The sequence below is a fragment of the Olea europaea genome, chromosome 3, assembly GCF_002742605.1.
Source record: "Olea europaea var. sylvestris chromosome 3, O_europaea_v1, whole genome shotgun sequence".
In the NCBI taxonomy this organism is placed as follows: Eukaryota; Viridiplantae; Streptophyta; class Magnoliopsida; order Lamiales; family Oleaceae; genus Olea; species Olea europaea.
Window position 1 is genome coordinate 321921 of NC_036239.1, and position 17391 is coordinate 339311.

Consider the following 17391-nt stretch of genomic DNA (forward strand, 5'->3'; position numbering starts at 1 on the left):
TATATATATATATATATATATATATATATATATATATATATATATAATGATGATAGCATTGGAAGTAGCTTGTCTCCATAGTTTGATAATTGGTTGTCAAGATTGATCTCTGAGATAGAGTCGACCTTGAGTTTGCAGGTGGCTCGAGTTTGGTGACTTGATGATGTGTCAAGAGGTGACTTGGCCATCATGCATATTGAAGCAATCCATGAAATAAACGTCACCATAAAACTAATTCATGTAATGAGCTTATATACAATTTTAGTGGAACATTTGGCTTGTTTCTAGCGTAGTGACGGAAAAAAATATTTTTAGGTACTTTATACCAAATAAACTTGGGGACGGTGATGAAAAATCGGGTCAAATTAATTTAGTAAATTTTATGCCAGTTACTGAATATTGTTCAACGATTGAACTTGCGTAACAATTGGTAGCCCATAGAACCAAGACGAACCGAGAATCCCACAAGTGGTAATTAGCGGCAACTAGGGCTTGACCCATTTAGTATTTACTTGGGCCACTTGGGTGACCTATCCATATACAATATAAGTGGACTGCAGTCCATTGTAGTCTTATACAATACCATACTATGTTTTCTCTTCCTTGGCTCTTGGCTATACAATTCTTTGTGGTTTCTTCGTGCCTTTTCCTTGAGTTTTCTCTATGCTTATAGTCAACTTGTGTCGCTAGCTACCTGACCTTCGGTAGCCACTATTCGTACCCTATTTGCCACTTGCCATTTGGTCCCTTTGTGCTATCGATTTTGTCAGTTCTCTGTGAGCTTTTCGTGGAAATTTTCTTGGTGATTAGTTGGATTCTTCGGTCCAAATTGGTTGTGCAGTTACCTTGTTGCCTTGGGTTGGTTGATTTGAGCCCTGCAAATCCATCTTTGATTCCGAATATGGATTTCAAAGGGAAGAGTTATTCTTGCAATTTCCATTTAAAATAATTCGATTTCTAGTTTTGGTCACTGATGATTAATTTCGTATTTGATAATCTCTACTTATTAGGCATCATATTTAACAATACTCACAAGTCACAACTTATTCAAAAAGTAAAGGAGCAAAAATTATTTTTAGGGATTATTGCAGCAGAGGTTTCATTGTTTGTCATCCCAAGCCTTTTGAAACATTACGACAGAGACCCTTTTGAATGGTTTCCATCCACAATTCCTTTAGTTGACCAAAAAATTAACTTTGATCACATTTTTAATATCTTAAAAAGAGGTAAAAGAGTAGCTTTCTATTTATCAAATTAAACAATTGCATTTGTTAAAGTAAAAAATAAAACAAAAGAAATCAATCCTTTTCTACCCTTACGCTCACCCTCACCCTCACCCTTACCCTTACCCTCAGCAACCCGACTTCTTCCACCTTTATCTCAATCAACCATCGACCACTGCCATCTACCCGTCACAATTGCCAGCATATTACTAACTTGAATTGAAGGTATTAAGGTCGAATTTGATGACTGAGGCAATGTAGAACCCTCAATTGAATGACAAACCAAGCTGCCTTGCATATGAACTATCTAGATATGTTCATCCACTTAGTGCCCAAATTGCTAATGACCCATGGTTGGAATAGGTGCATCTTGATGAGAGGATGCCAAAACAGGTGGTCTGTGATCACGGGACTACCATAGTCGTTGAAAAATGAGTTTGTTGATCACGAGTTCGCTGTCTCGAAAAAACTATTGTAAATTTCTATTTTTTTGTTGTTTGTTGTTATGGAAACATGTATGGACGCGTTTCTTGATGAGCTTGAGCGACCTTGAAGTGCAGTGAATATGGGCGTTCATAGGTTTGGTCAAATTTGTAAGAAAATCGTGCGTGAGAGGCAATTTTTGGATAGAAGGTTCGATTTTGATGTGATTTAGGGCTATTGTTTGTGTGGGGATGTTAGTAGTTGATGATGAGGTGGTGGTGGTGCAAAAATTCAGAGGCCACACTGGTTAGAAGTTCGATTCCATGGTTGATAGCTGAGGGTTTACAATGGATGTGAAGGTGGAGGTGGAGGTAGAGGTGGGGGTGGAAGAGAATTGTTTTCTTTTGTTTTATTTTTTATTTTTTTATTTAACAATGTAATTATTTAATACGATAAATAAAAAGTTATTCCTTTGCCCATTTTCAAAATATTAAAAGTGTGGTTAAAGTTAAATTTTTGGTCAACTAACAGAATTGTAGATGGAAACCATCCAAAAGGACCTCCGTCACAACGTTTCGAAATGTTTGGAGTGACGGTTGCAACAAATTAAAGGTTTAGGAAAAGTCTGCTAATATTTTAAAGATTTGGGACCTCTGCTGCAAGTATCCCTTAGTTTTATCATTGTAGTGTATAATCAATAATAGTAAAATAGTAGGTGTACTAAGGGAAAAATGTCATCTGCATCTGCATGGAATGCATGGCACCAATTCCTTCTATTTAATTGAGTTCTATCCGTCCATAAGATTACCATTGTCCTATAAATACTCATTTTTATCCTCTATTTCTTAACAAATACACAAATCCCAATTCCTTTAAACGGTTTTCACCCTTTTGAGAACTTGTAAATGGCTACTTCCAAAGTTCTAGCCTCCTCAATTTTTCTCTCTCTGCTTGTTCTTCATCAATCCATTGATTTTCATCTAAAATTTCAATACTTTCCTTTTAAATTAATTTATCTAAAATTTCAACACTTCTCTCTCTCTCTCTCTCTCTCTCTCTATATATATATATATATATATACATATATATATGGAGTTTTGTATTTTCCTTTGTTATGGTTGTTGGGTTTTGATACCCAATAAATTTCGGATAATGATTTTAAACAGTTTTGATTATATTTATAGGCCTCGATCGACTCGAAAACAATTCGAGTCATTGGAAGCAATTTAATTAGTTAATGTTGCTCATGGCCCCTATAACTTTTGGATGATCCTTTAATATGCTGGCCCAATTGTCTCTGTATTGGCCCACTTGTTGGATAATATTGGCCCAAGTTATGGTAACCTAAATTGACCTATATATACGCACTTCGTACCATTGCAAAAGTGTGCCTACTCTGGGCTTTGAGAGAACAAACGTGCTGTTCTTTCGATGGTCTTTTTAATGTGCTGGCCCAATTGTCTTTCTGTCGGCCCATTTGTTGGATAATATTGGCCCAACTCATGGTAACCTAAGTTGACCTATATATATCCATTTCATACCATTGCAAACGTGTATCTGCTTTGTGCTTTGAGATAACAAACGTGCTGCTTCATGCCTTCCTCTTCTTTGAGCCTTTCCCTCCATTGTTCTCTTTCCCTTTTTGGCTTTGCAAAAACTACCAAACTTGTGTTTCTTGTGGGTACAATAGAAGTGGCAACCAAAGTGATGTAAGTAGCTATGGGTTGAAGCCATTTATTGATTGTGGTTTGATAATGGTAAGTTGAAAATGAGCCTAGATTCCATAAATCAAAGATCAGTTTCGCTACATTTGGTATTAGAGCATAGTTAGTGTGGATTTTCAACCAAAAATTGATTTGAAAATGCATTGAAAATCCAGCAAAAAATGAAATAAAAATTGCCCAATTTTTTTAAAATTCTGTTCGAAGGCATGGCTAAGGTGGCGCGCACGGTGGCCGATGACGACGGGTGGAGGTTACTCGTAGAACATCGGTGAGGCGAGTAGCGGCGCGTCAAGAGATTTCAGGCCGTGGTTCCGAAAGACAGTTTCTTCCCAACGACGAGATGCTTCAATGTTGTTAGATTTCGGTTTCGGGTGATACGGTGAAAATTGGACAATTTTACACTTTGACATTTGGGTATCAAGCACCATTTTGTGTTGACACAATTGCTAAAAGCTTTAGGGCAAATAGTGGTTGCCCTAAAGTGATAAATTTGCTTTTCTCGATATTTTACGGACTCAGATTGGTTCGCTTTGGTAAATTGGTTTATTACAATTTAAATTTCAGTATTGACACGTCACCGTATGGGGGTGACATTAAGATTCGAGTTATCGTGTAAGTAACGGTGGTTTGTGCTAGAAATTTAGGAATTACTTTGAAGTCTAACTGCAAGATAATAATTGCTTCTATGTTTAATTGCTTACATTACGTGAGAATTTGAATTTTTTGTTGAGATACCTTTTTGTTGCATTGATTATTCTGTCAGAACACCTAAACTCGACACATTTGAACATTCTCTTGATTTAAGATCGCGAATATTATGAAATCCTAAAAATTTAAAACATTGTAACTGTGACCTTAGGATTACTTTTTGTGACATATTTGTGCACTTTAATCATTCCGTCGTTGAAAAATGTTTTCACACTTTGAAGTTGAAATTTTCGATGGGAAATGAGATTTTTCAATTTGGTAACAAAAGATGAAGGGGATTTTGGTTTAACAAAAAGTTTTGAAAGTCATAGACAACAAATTTTCTACAAATTTGACAAAAGCACAAAAAGAAAAATACAATGAACTTACTTATACTTCAGTTATTTTACACATATTTGATGCTGATTTGAGAAAAGTTAGAAAACTTGATTATACAAAAGAACTTTGACAAAAGTTGGAGGACTTATATTTGCTTAAGTTTACTCCTAATAAGTTGTACTTGTTTGAAAGATTTTTCAATTTTAAAATGGATCATTCAAATGATCTTAATAACAATTCGAATGTTTACAACAAACTTGTTCAAGATATTATTAACTGTGATGAAAATGTGTTTGAAATGTATAAAGCATTTATTTTGCTTAATTCAATGTCTGATTCACATAGAGAGGTTAAAAATGTAATTAACTTAACACCTGAGATTGTTATAAATTTCGTTAAAGAGTAAGGAGATGGAGATTAAGACGAAAAAAGAGGATAAGAGGAATTGTGAGTTACATATGATAAGGAGTAGAATGAAGTTTAAGCAAATGAATTTGGGTAGAGTTTAAGACAGTAGTGATTCGAGTGATGAAAAGACGGGACAAGTCTAATGATAGATGGTATTATAGTTGTGGTAAGACTGAACATCTTATTAGGGAACGATTTGATTATTTTGTGTAATTATTTGCATGCATAGTGCGTTGGAATATATTAGCAGTAAATGTGTTGTGTATCTATTGGTGAGGTGGAGTATAGATATCTAGGGGTATATTGGTGGTTTTGTACTAAGAATGTGGAGTGTGATATTTGGATTATAAGTAGAGAGGTGATTTAATGTTGGAATTCTTTATCTGTATGAAGTGTGAGAGAGGTGCTTCTATTATTTCAGTTAGGTGGAGACCCATTATTCACTTAGATTGGGAGAAGTGATAACGTGATAGAGGATTATCTCAAGAACTTAAGATCTATTGTAATTTATCAATTAAATATGAGTTTAACGATCTATCTAGTGAGCATGGCATGCAATGAGAGAAAATATGTGTTTTCAAGATATGAGCAACACGGATGAGATAGGATAAGAGTGGTGAAATTTTTTTTTTCATGGGGTCATTTATGCGTTTGTTGTATGTGTTAGCCGCATGTTGATTAAATTGGTATTAATCTGTTGTTTCGTGTGAACGTATTTTTTGAAAAGATCTGTGGGTTATCCTACTTTATATCTTCATCGGATGATTATTTGCTCTTAATTGTTCACTGTGATTATTTGTTTATACTTGTGTATTGTTTATGACTTTAATCCTAGTGGGTATGTAGAATAGATATTGTATGTGTTTCAGATACAAAACCGAAGGTAAGGTCTGTGATTCCAATTTTATTGGTTACCTCGATTATGCAAGTACTAACTGTGTATTTTGATTGCTTGTAGGTTTAATGGGTATCAAGGTGGAGATTTGTTGGGTTTTGATACCCAAGAAATTCCCGAGCAATGATGTTAAACAATTTGGATTATATTTCATAGTTTTTGGCTGATAAGTGAAATAACTATCAATACAATCAACTTATAGGCTCAACCCGATAACAACTCAGGTCATTGGAAGCAGCTTAATCAGTTAATATTGCTTATGGCCACTATATCTTTTGGGTGGTCCTTTTAATGTGTTGGTCCATTTGTTGGCCCAAATCATAGTAACCTAAATTGACCTATATATACCCACTTCATGCCATCGCAAATGTGTGTGTTCTTTGTGCTTTGAGAGAACAAACATTGCTGCTTCCTATCTTCCTCTACTTCGAGCCTTTGCCTCCATTGTTTTCTCTTTGCCTTTATGGCTTTGCAAACACCACAATACTTTGTGTTCCTTTTGCGTAATTGAAGTGGCAACCAAATGATAGAAGTAGTTGTGGGTTGGAGCCATTGATTGATTGTGCTTTGATGTCAGTAAGTTGAAACTCAGCCCGGATTCGACAAATCGAAGATCAATTCCGCTACAACGGTTGTGTTACCTTGTCTTTGTACCCACTATTTTTTATAAAGGTGAACATTAAATATAACATACAAAATTTAATTGTTTTTTCCCTTTCCTATTATCCAATTACTATGACAGAGACGGCAATTACAGAGAGAAACTTCAGTGGAGCGGTCGCACTACCATCAAGGTGCGCCACCTCGGTGGCACCTCGGCATTGGGCAGGTGTACCACGTAGATTTTGTGCCCGCCCCACTGAAGATTTAGTCACAATTACAAGAATACTTCAGATAGATTGTCATACTATAGAATTATCCGATGAAACATTTTATAGTATCAAGATTATTAAACTTCGAGAACATTTCGTTAGTTTTTAGTGCCCGATTCACCGTCTATGTACCCTTTACGCCACATCGTTACTGCTGCTGGCATGGAGTTAGCCGGTGCTTCATCAGTTCTCGTAATACAGCAACTTGCTACTTGTTTTAGTTATCTAGGTAGTCTGAAAGGCTGAAACAATTTAACAGCAGAACTGAAAATGGAAAACCAAGAGTAAATTTTTGAATAGGTCCTTTAAGTGCAGGGCTGATTCATAGGCTCCACATTGGAGCTTCAAAAATTTGAACATAAAAACTCGACTTCTCTCAAGAAATATTCTTCATATCTTCTACAAATAGAAATTAAAGGATTGCATATATACATTTACACATGATTCTGTTCAAGCAATCACTAGTTTCAAAAAAATTATATTATTTCTGAAATTAGAAACTGACCGCAATTAGATGGATGACCAAAAAAGCATCAAAATCCAACAAATGTCCTGTATGTCAAATAGACTGCAATTAGATGAAGAAGAAATTGGCTATGTAAAGCATGGCTGTCATTTGGTAGCATGGGGAAGGTGTCTGGTAGTGGCATTTGGCAAATTTCACCATTGAAATATATCGTTCTTGGAAAAGCCCATCCACTGTTCAGTGTAAATGATTCTGAATCTTTTCGCAAAAGTATTTCTGAAGTCACAGAACCCAATTGATCTTTATCAGCTTGCAAAATTTCAGTGTTGTAGAAGGGCTTCCCCCAGAAAAGGGCAACTTCTTCTGCAAAACAAAACGATATACATTAAAAAATTCAGTATTCGACAATGTTTGATCATTGTTGTCCAGTTGAGAGTGCACGACATTTATTTTCCTCCTGTTTTATCGTTTAACATATTTCCACCCTTTGAAACTTTATAGATTAATGAACAAGATCTCTTCTCACCAAACATAACATTAAGGGTGTGTTTGATAGCACACCCTTTTCCATGGAAAAAGGAAAATCAATGCTATTTTCCAACTTTTGTAATGTTTGGTAGGTGAAATTTTCCATGAAAAATGAATTTCACCTTTCTTGGCCATATTAGCATTTTCCATCATTACTGTAGCATTAAAATTTTTTTTTTTGGCAATGGAAATAAATTCTAAAAATTATTGTAAAAAAATATTTCCCTTTAACTGAAAAATTTCATGTAAAACAAAGTCAAACGAACACCAAAAGATAGATGATTTTCTTATATAAATAAAGTCAAACGAATATAAAAAAATATTTTTATTTTAACATTTTCCACGTGAAAAATTATACCAATCAAATATAATAATTTACAATTTTCAGGAAAACAATTTTTAGACAATTCAATTCCCTCAAATTCGTTTTCAATTCAATTCAATTTTATCTTGCAATCAAATGGACCTTAAGTGTATTGTTCAACATGACGTGCCATCTTTTTAGTCCTTTGTTTTATCCTTTTTAACACATGGACCATGTCAAGTTAGTTATTTTGCCATACGGATTTTCGAAGTAACTTTCTTTATACTAGCAAGCAAATGTGCTCATGTTGACCATTTGAAACTCCATATATAAGTTTCTCAAGGATTAGGGTACCTGGGACACCAATAACCGGAAGCATTGTGCTGTCGAAGCTATATACAGAGGCGGGCCGTCCGAAGCCAGGATGTTGAACCAAAATGTTCCAATCTGAGTAATTTTTCCTGTAGTTGTAATTCGAGACTGTCAGTTTTACTCTCCAATGATCCATGTAATTGTTCTTAATATGCCAGTGAATTCGAAGTGGACACATATGGTCAGTGCATCGAACTATATCAACATCTGGAAAATCTGACGGAATTGAACCATCTCTGTTCAAGATATACGAATACACGTAAACAGTTATGTCTTGTTGAGCCACCTCTGTAAAAGCTTAAACGGTTAAAGATGGAACACATTTATTTATTTAAATTTTGGTTTTTGATGCAGAATAACAAACCTAATACATGATTTTGGGAGCCGATCAGAAACGTTACATCCACAGCTGCAGGAAGGACACGATGTGACTTTAGGATTGTAAAATGATGAGAGTGAAACACAGCAAACTGGCGTTTTGTTAGCCAAATAACTTGAATATGTGCATGTCGATTTCCACGTCCCTGAAAATGAAAAAAATAAAAAAATCCTTAATTGATGTTGTTAGACTGGTCCTAATCCCAGGTTCAAGAACCTAGTATTATCCTTGTCTAAAACTAGATAAATATATTATTCAGTTGGACAGAGTTAATTTTCGACAATTTTCGACAACAAAGTACTCACTTAAAACTTGCTCTTCTCTTCTTCCCCCGATAACTGAAGAAACTGTAGGAATCGTGTCCATCAGCTGGTCACAAGTATAACCGGGTCCTGGGGCCATTAGAGAAAGATTTAGAGGCTTGTACCCGGGAGTGTTCTGTTCCAAATTTCCAACTGTAACCTCAAAGGATGTGTTGGACAGGGAAGGATGGGCAGCATAGGCAGCAAGGATCCCACCGTGGCAGCAACTGTTTGATCTGTTTTGTGGCAATGCGTCTGGCATCAGATCAGCTATTACAGGATCTTTCTTACAAGAATGTGGTACTTGGTCTTTGAAGGATGAACAATTTCCTTGTTGGATGGCAAAAGCACCAGACATTGACCAAATGACCTCATTTCGGGTCCACGCCCAACCAAGTTTCCAACCTGGTTTCTCTATATGGCGATACTGATAGTAATTTTGAATTGTTACTCTTGCCTACAAGAACAAATCATATTAATGGATGTGAATTTCATTACATGCATGACGCGATTGTGTTATAGAATTTTTAAGTATGAAAAGATTTGTAAGTGCGTATATAGAAATATAAACCAGCAAAATTTGAGGTCGATTTCTAGAATCACTACTAATCCAAAACCAGATTGCTTACAAGATCAACAACTTCTTTATTAAGGGCATGGTTTCTCCACGGTACTAAACAAGAATGGATAATATAACGACGGGATGTTACTCTTTTCTTTCTTAACATGATACTTAAAAGTTAAAAACGGAATGTCAGTTGTACTACTAACCACATAGCCATCAGGAGCATACTTGAGGATGTCAAAAGTAACGGTAATATTCCCATTTGGATCCAAAGGGTCATAGCAATCTGCAACCCAAGAAGGCAACTAGCTTCAATATCTAAGAAAACTCTTAAATAACAGAATAAAGCAGATTAGGAAAATTATGATGCCTGAAAATCTGCAAGTCCCAATTAACAACAGCAATATCAGTAGATAACGCCACCGGGGAGAAGTGATTGACTCCATGTTTTTTGGTATGAAGCAACTCAAAACAGACAGAAGCTGTTATAGTCGAAGAGTTGGATAACATTTTGATTAACTATTAGTGTAGACAAAAAGAAAGATACAAACCTATACAGAGAAATCCAGCTAGCTCATTCTTCTACAGGAAGCTGGAAACAAAGAATAAGCATAGGAAACATCCTTAAAATTAGCAACACATCATAATACAATATTATTTTATGACCAATATAAATCAGCAATAAACATAAACAAATATAGTCGCCCCTATATTCCTTTATCTATGGAAAGATACATGAATTCCTAGGCGGAATAAGCATTATTGAAATTTCGTGCAACATATAATTAATCTGTTTATTTTACAAGTAAAAGTACTATTTTGTGTCCAGGAATAATTTCCAATATCCGGACAAGAAAGCCTATCCTCTTTATGTTTCTTGTTTCTTGATTGCCAAGCTCTAGAAATTCTCAGGTATAATGCCACATGAACAAAAATTGGCTCATTGAAAAGTAAAACCAAATTTAAATAGAATATAAAAAATCTTAAGCAATTATAATCAAATTCTAATAAACAACTGCAAAAAGTGCAAGAAAATATGTGAACGAAGAAGCCAAAAACTAAAAGCCACAGGTTCCGTGCAACGAAAAGAAGAAAATACGTATAAAAAGTGGCTCTTTTAAACTTTTATCAAATTATCTATCAACCCATGAAAAAGATTCAACAAAAAACAGAAACAAATTCACTATCTGTTTTACGTCAAGCAATACGTGGAGTAACTCCCAATATAGCAGTAAAAGCAAGACGTGCAGGTAGATCAACTCATCAAGTTCCCATTGAAATAGGATTCATACAAGGAAAAGTACTTGTCATTCGTTGGTTATTAGCGGCATCCCGAAAACGTCCGGGTCGAAATATGGTTTTCAAATTAAGTTCACGGTGTGACTTTTAGTACGTTCAAGATTCGAGGGACAGTTTCCAAAATTTTTATCTCCAAACATAAAAGCTTATCCAATTTTAGTTTCTTGAATCCCAAGATTTAGAAATTCTCAAGTATAATGCTAAATACAATTAAAATAGCTCATTATAAGAATAGAACCAAATATGGAGAGTATGTCAAAGTTTAATCAAGATCTTCCTAAATTAAGTAGAAGGATTAAAAATGAAAAATCCTTTGGATTGAATTTTATTATGCATCTAGTAGAAGGTATAGGGACTCACATATTAAACAAATTGCAATCACACAGTCTACTGCTGAGTTGTTGTTTCAAGCCATTGCAAAGAGTATTCTCACTAATAAGGCACAAATTAGATGAGTTTGTATAGAAACTTTGAATCATTTTTGGGCTTCTCTGGGAGTTTGGATGAAAATATGGTGGGATTAGTGCATGTTTGTCTAAGCTTAAACAATTTAGTTATTAGTAATCAATTTTTTTGAAAAATGAATATTAGCTTAAATTGAATATAGTCTTTAACTTTATTCAAGTTACAATTTGTTTTAAAAATAAATTTTACCTCTAAAATGAATAATCTTTTTCTTTAGTGAAATTTGGAATTAATATTTATTTCCATGCAAAATCGTTTTCATTTTTCACTTATAAGTGACAAAAAGAGTTGTTTACATCACATTGAGATCAAACTGCGAAATTAAGAAGTTATATGTTATAAGTTGTGTTTAATTATATACCACTCTAAATGCCAAACACGCCTCCTTTATAATTTATTCAACTCATTTTTCAACTACTGATGAATTTCTACAACCATAAAAGTCAATTTGCATGTCAAATCATTTCCAGACATTGATTAATGGTTATTACTCCACCTCCATCTAAATCTAAATCGGATGACGTTGACTTTTCCATCAACTATAGATACAAAATTGATGGACAAAAGCTGTAGAAGACACAAAAGATATATTTAGCCCCGTTTGTTTCTCATTTTTGGAAGAATGAAAATGAAAAATATTATCGTTACGGACCCCACACAAGAGATAGAAATTCAAATTCGTTGACTTGATGTGATGGATAATGGTCATATTTTTCATTTTAATGAGAAAATAATGGGAACCAAACAGAGGCTTATTATTTATCAAAAATTTCTATATAGATTGAAAATTTTGAAAATTTTGCAGGACATCGGACGCCATTCGCCATCCCTTCACTTCTAGTTACTAGTCAAACATACAAGAATAATCTATCGAGGACAATAATGTCAAATAATAATGATAAATAAATAAATAAACAAAATGGGAACACATAAATCATCATTTAAGATTGATAGGCGATTGCTAAAAACACATTGATATAAAAATATAGTGAAATACGAGTCGGATAAGTAGAGGCCAAACCATGTTCCGTCTAAAGGAAAATAAAAAATCCTTCAATGAAAAGCATATTTCAAAGTCTTGTAACAAGCAGCAAATCAAAGAGGTATTAGATTAAGCCTCTCAAACATCCTATCTAGAAAAAAAAGAAAGAAAGAAATTCAAAATTATTTTGCCGGTTATTTATTAAGCCTGAAAATTCAGTTGATACACAAGGACTTTAATTATTAGACCAACCATTTAAATATTTAAAAGATGATAAGAACTACTCGCCATAAACACCCACCCCACTCCACCCCTACCCACACACATAACGTGGTCATTTATTGGAAATGAATAGCCGGCCTTTGTTTCTGCTGTTACAGGATAAGCGAATTTGATGTAGGCCATTTCATATATGTGAGTATCCACAAATTCAACTCCGCATTGAATCCATGGACAACTTTGCTACAGCCTTTCTTTACGGAAGAGGTTAGTTTGACTTGGGCAACTTAAATGGGCCTGTCATCGAGAACAAATGGTCTGACACGATATGAAACTTAGCACTCACCGCTATCGGTGATCCCTACTTGCAGAAAATGGCCTATATATGTCTAATGAGAGCTTCAAGAATACTTTTTAACTTATTAAGAGTCCTGTGATTATATAAAGTTTATGAGTTACAAACTAAGCAATATCAATTTTATAAATAGAGAAATTACCAATTTTCTTATCGGATTCAAAACTGAAGGAACGATAGGCACTTAGGACGATAAACATCCACCTCATAAGGGACAGTAGGAAAAAGGGAAAAGGGAGCTGGGCAGGGCGTGTATGTTTTATGTAAATTTTCTAATTTATGATCAATCTATAATTACGGCAAACCAACACTAGAGAAAAGTTCATATTGTTTTCATTCCAACTACATTCATAAAGAGCATTAAAAGTAAAGGATAATATAAACTAATAATCAATTAAACCACTTGGAAAAGTTTCTTGTAAGGGCAGTTAGAAGGCATGAGATGATGGTCAAGTCTTTCAGCCATAAATAATAAACTGATACTCCATCATTGTAGGTTATTTTAATTATTTAGGTGAGATATTTCAGTATTGCTTCCATATATAGAGTAGCATACACAAGGCAAGATCAGCCTTGAAAAACAAGAAAAATCAATCAAAAAAGGTGTTTTTAAAGTTTTTTTCAAGACATGGCTGCTAATATTTGGAATGTACATGGAGTAGATGATGAAGAAAGTCAAACCAGTTTGAGCAAAATTCAGCCTGTCCCCTCTACACCAGTGCAAGTTCTTTTTTTCTTAAATCTCAAGTTCAATATCTTCAGTTTCTTGTCCTTTTATCCTGAAAAAATTTGAGGGTATTTCTTAGTTTCTTACATTTTGTTTGGCAGGACACAACAATTGACAGCTGATCTCGATAAGAAGAAGCAAACTCCTCTTACCTCGAGTCAAATGCTTGGTTTGAACGAGCTTTTCTCCCTAGACGTTAGTACATATCCCGATATGTACTTGCAAATTTTAGTTTCTTCTTCCTTTTAATTACTGTATAGTCTTATAAATAAGACTGTCCTATATAATCCAAGTAACTTAAGTTTTCTTGATAACTGAAGGTTTGGAGGGCATCGGTGGGAGAGCTTATTGGATCAGCAGTTCTAGTATTCATGATTGACACTATTGTGATCTCAACCTTTGAGACTGATATCAAAATGCCAAACCTCATAATCTCAATTCTCATTGCCATTGTCGTTGCAATTCTCCTCCTCGCTGTACATCCTGTTTCCGGTGGCCACATCAACCCCGTTATCTCCTTTTCGGCTGGGCTAGTGGGCCTTATCTCCATGTCACGCGCTATAGTTTACATCCTAGCCCAATGCATTGGTGCAATACTTGGTGCACTGGCCCTCAAAGCCGTAGTGAGCAGCACCATTGAACAAAACTTTTCACTTGGAGGTTGCACTCTAACAGTGATTGCACCTGGACCCAATGGACCCATAACCCTTGGCCTTGAGACGGCACAAGCCTTTTGGCTCGAGATTTTCTGCACCTTTGTTTTCCTTTTTGCTTCAATTTGGATGGCATATGATCATCGCCAAGCAAAGAATTTAGGCCTTGTTCTTGTTTTTTCAATTATAGGACTTGTGCTAGGCCTCTTAGTGTTTATTTCCACCACTGTCACTGCCAAAAAGGGCTATGCCGGGGCAGGAATGAACCCTGCTAGGTGCCTTGGGGCTGCAATTGTTAGAGGTGGCCACCTCTGGGATGGCCACTGGGTGTTTTGGGCCGGGCCTGCTATTGCTTGTGTTGCCTTCTATTTATACACAAAGATAATTCCACGGCAGCACCATCATGCAAAGGGCTATGGACATGATTTCTTCGATACTGTGAAGGCTATGCTTGGATTTGTTGATCACTGATGCAATCAAGTTGCTGCAAAATGGAAACTAGTGTGACTTTTTGTTTCTAAACTTGTCCGTTGATAAGTTGTGAAGAATGTAATCTATGTTTTATTATGAATGCTATGCTCGAATATAAACAGTTTACTAATTATATTGTTACCAGTATACCATGCTTCTTCCATAGAGATCAGAAATGAAATGCAGCCCAGATATTCTGATAAATTAGGACATTCCTTACCAAAAGACATCTAAATAGATAAATTCTTTGAGACCAGAGTTTTATTACAATTACTTGCCATCCATTCAAAAATTAAGCAAAAGGACAAACCATGATTGACTTATTAGTAGATCACCCTTTAAAATCTCATCGTGTGTCGATGATTGTCTGTATCAAACAATCCACGATTGACTCGTTTGATTAAGCAAAAGGATTCATGTTATTGATTTCAATGCTCTTAAGAATAATGCTTAGTGTGTTGTCGTCACTGTACCAAACGAGGACTAAACCCTTATGTAGATGAGTCATATCGTTGGAGGCTATCAAGAAAATTTACGTGACTTGGTATATTTCGGCTACCATAATTAAAAATATTACTATAACCTTCACTATCATATACTCCTTCCGTCCTATTAAGATAGTTCTATTTTTCTTTTTGTTGGTTTCAAATTATAGCTATGTTTCTTATTTGAGAGTGTAGTTAATATGTTAGTATATTACATACATAATTTAATTAACTTGACTATTGATTGTATTAATATAAGGGTATGTAGAAAAAATGATAGTAAAATTTATTATTTCAACTATATTAATTAATTTTTCTTAATCTGTGAGAAAAAAAAAATATGACTATCTTTATGGGGCATGGGGAGTAGTTTATTTTTCTACTAACAGTTATATTTTCCTATATATATATATATATTATTTATTTATTTATATTTATAAACAACCTGGATTTAAATATGGTATTGCAATTTTGAGAAAAATTTACTCGAGTGACACAAAGTGTCAGCTCTTCTACCTCTTTAATTTAATTTAATTTTTTATTTTTTAATACTGCGTTTTGAAGTAGTAAGAAAACCAGTGTCGTGTTCAATGTTTTCCAATGTGATTTACGACTCACAATAAATTCCAGAATTATACAAAACAAGAAGGGATCAAAAATCGAAAATTCTCCAAACCATTTGTAAATTCAATTCAATAAAAGTCAACCCTAAGTTGTTCTAATAACTAGAATTTAGAGAAAACAACGTAATAATCCCAGGAGCAGTTGATTGATAACAGGTTCTAAGTCGGTTTATTTGAAGGTACCATAATTAAAAAGTCACGATCATCTTCATAAGCTGTTATAGGAATTTTTTCAGATAATAAATGCACTAAGAAATAAGCGAATAAACAAATAATTTTTTTTTATAAACAACTAGGATTTACATATGATATAATACCGTCTAGAAAACCACGAAAGAATTATGCTTGAGTGGCACAAATGTGAGCTAGATCTTCTACCTCTTTGTTTTATCTCCTCAAACCACGAAAGATTATGGGAAAGAGAGGGGAAAATTATTTATTTATTTATTTCGGATAGATGACTTCAAATTTGTATCGCGAAATTAAAGATGAAGTTGGGAAGTGAGAAGAATAAAGACATCTTCATTGCATGGAATTGTTAGGCCTCCCCTTATTGGATGATCAAATCCGAACTCTTCCTCCACTTGATGCAACAAATCTTGAAATGAAGGACGATTTAGATACGATATGGGAATCACGAAGCGTTTCTTCTTAATTTCTCCCACGTAGACTGCAATATAGCCCTTTGGAACATCTGAAAATTGATGATTTCTACTAAGAAGAGACAGCAGTTTGTGAATTTGCTTTGAATTGGGAATCATGGAGTGGAAACGAAGACCCATTACTCCTATTCGTTTTGCACTTTGATGAAAATACTTAATATGTTTATTGAGAAATTAAGTTGCTTTGGAAGGGCGTGTATCTTCTGTATTTATATCGTAATAAAATTATGTTCATTTTTTTTAATATTCTACAGGAGTAGCGGTGAATAAAATAAGGAATATAATAAATATTTTATCTTTGTATAATAACAATTATTCAGCAACAAATTCATACACGCGTTTATTGAGGTGGTATTCACACCTAGCGTCCAAGTGCTTATGCTGCGGTTTAGATCAATTTATGTATATGCAAATTTTAACGGTTGACAACTTTTGATTTTGTTGAGTTTTTGATACCTAATAAATTTCGAGTTATGATGTTAACTTGAATTAATATTATTTTATAAGCATAGACCGATGAATGAAATAAGTCCAACAATCAAACCTATGAGTTATATCCGACCCAATTATATTTCCTCTTGAATGGCTTGAATCTTGGCCCGTCTACCTCTTTAAAGGTCCAACTTAAAGCCTAACCCTAGAGTATATATATGACTATAACTTTAGCCACTTTTTTTGTGATGTTTTGTGTAGTTTTGAGAGAAAAATTAAGGAATCCCGGCTGCCCCTTTGTGTGTGATAAAAGGCCTCTAAAAGTGTTCAAAACGATTGTTTAATGTGTGCAATTGGTGATTCCTTCATAATATATTTTTGTGGTGTCTTCTCCTAATCTTTGTGGCCACAAGTCATAATCTTTTCTTATCCTATATGGGTAAGATTGAATAGCAACCAAAGTGAATTAATTGATTGTGGTTTGGAGCCGATTAGACTGGTTGTTGGTTGAAAAATGTGTGTTGGATTGAG

At 34.5% G+C, this 17391-nt stretch overlaps 3 protein-coding genes across 4 annotated transcripts; 1 reads left to right on the plus strand and 2 right to left on the minus strand.

The window, feature by feature from the left end:
* Window positions 1-6833: 6833 nt before the first annotated feature.
* On the minus strand, window positions 6834-11240 carry LOC111380619 (COBRA-like protein 3). 2 transcript variants are annotated; one of them, XM_023004235.1, is made up of 7 exons: window positions 11147-11240; window positions 9858-10079; window positions 9694-9773; window positions 8926-9379; window positions 8606-8765; window positions 8224-8477; window positions 6834-7400 (listed from the first exon to the last, which is right to left on the minus strand). In XM_023004235.1, exons 2-7 carry the CDS (start codon window positions 9931-9933, stop codon window positions 7105-7107), a joined length of 1320 nt encoding a protein of 439 aa, XP_022860003.1. In that variant the 5' UTR covers window positions 9934-10079; window positions 11147-11240; the 3' UTR covers window positions 6834-7104. The 2 variants fall into 2 exon arrangements, with proteins under 2 accessions (XP_022860003.1, XP_022860010.1); XM_023004242.1 differs by lacking the exons at window positions 9858-10079; window positions 11147-11240 and having other exon boundaries at window positions 6836-7400; window positions 9716-9779.
* Window positions 11241-13259: 2019 nt separating this feature from the next.
* Window positions 13260-14807, plus strand: LOC111380632 (aquaporin AQPAn.G-like). The gene is made up of 3 exons (XM_023004252.1): window positions 13260-13527; window positions 13636-13729; window positions 13855-14807. The coding sequence occupies exons 1-3, from the start codon at window positions 13436-13438 to the stop codon at window positions 14656-14658; spliced, it is 990 nt and encodes a 329-aa protein (XP_022860020.1). The 5' UTR covers window positions 13260-13435; the 3' UTR covers window positions 14659-14807.
* Window positions 14808-16199: 1392 nt separating this feature from the next.
* LOC111391171 (auxin-induced protein 15A-like) lies at window positions 16200-16548 on the minus strand. Its single transcript, XM_023016322.1, has one exon. The coding sequence runs from the start codon at window positions 16546-16548 to the stop codon at window positions 16249-16251; it is 300 nt and encodes a 99-aa protein (XP_022872090.1). The 3' UTR covers window positions 16200-16248.
* Window positions 16549-17391: the final 843 nt, after the last annotated feature.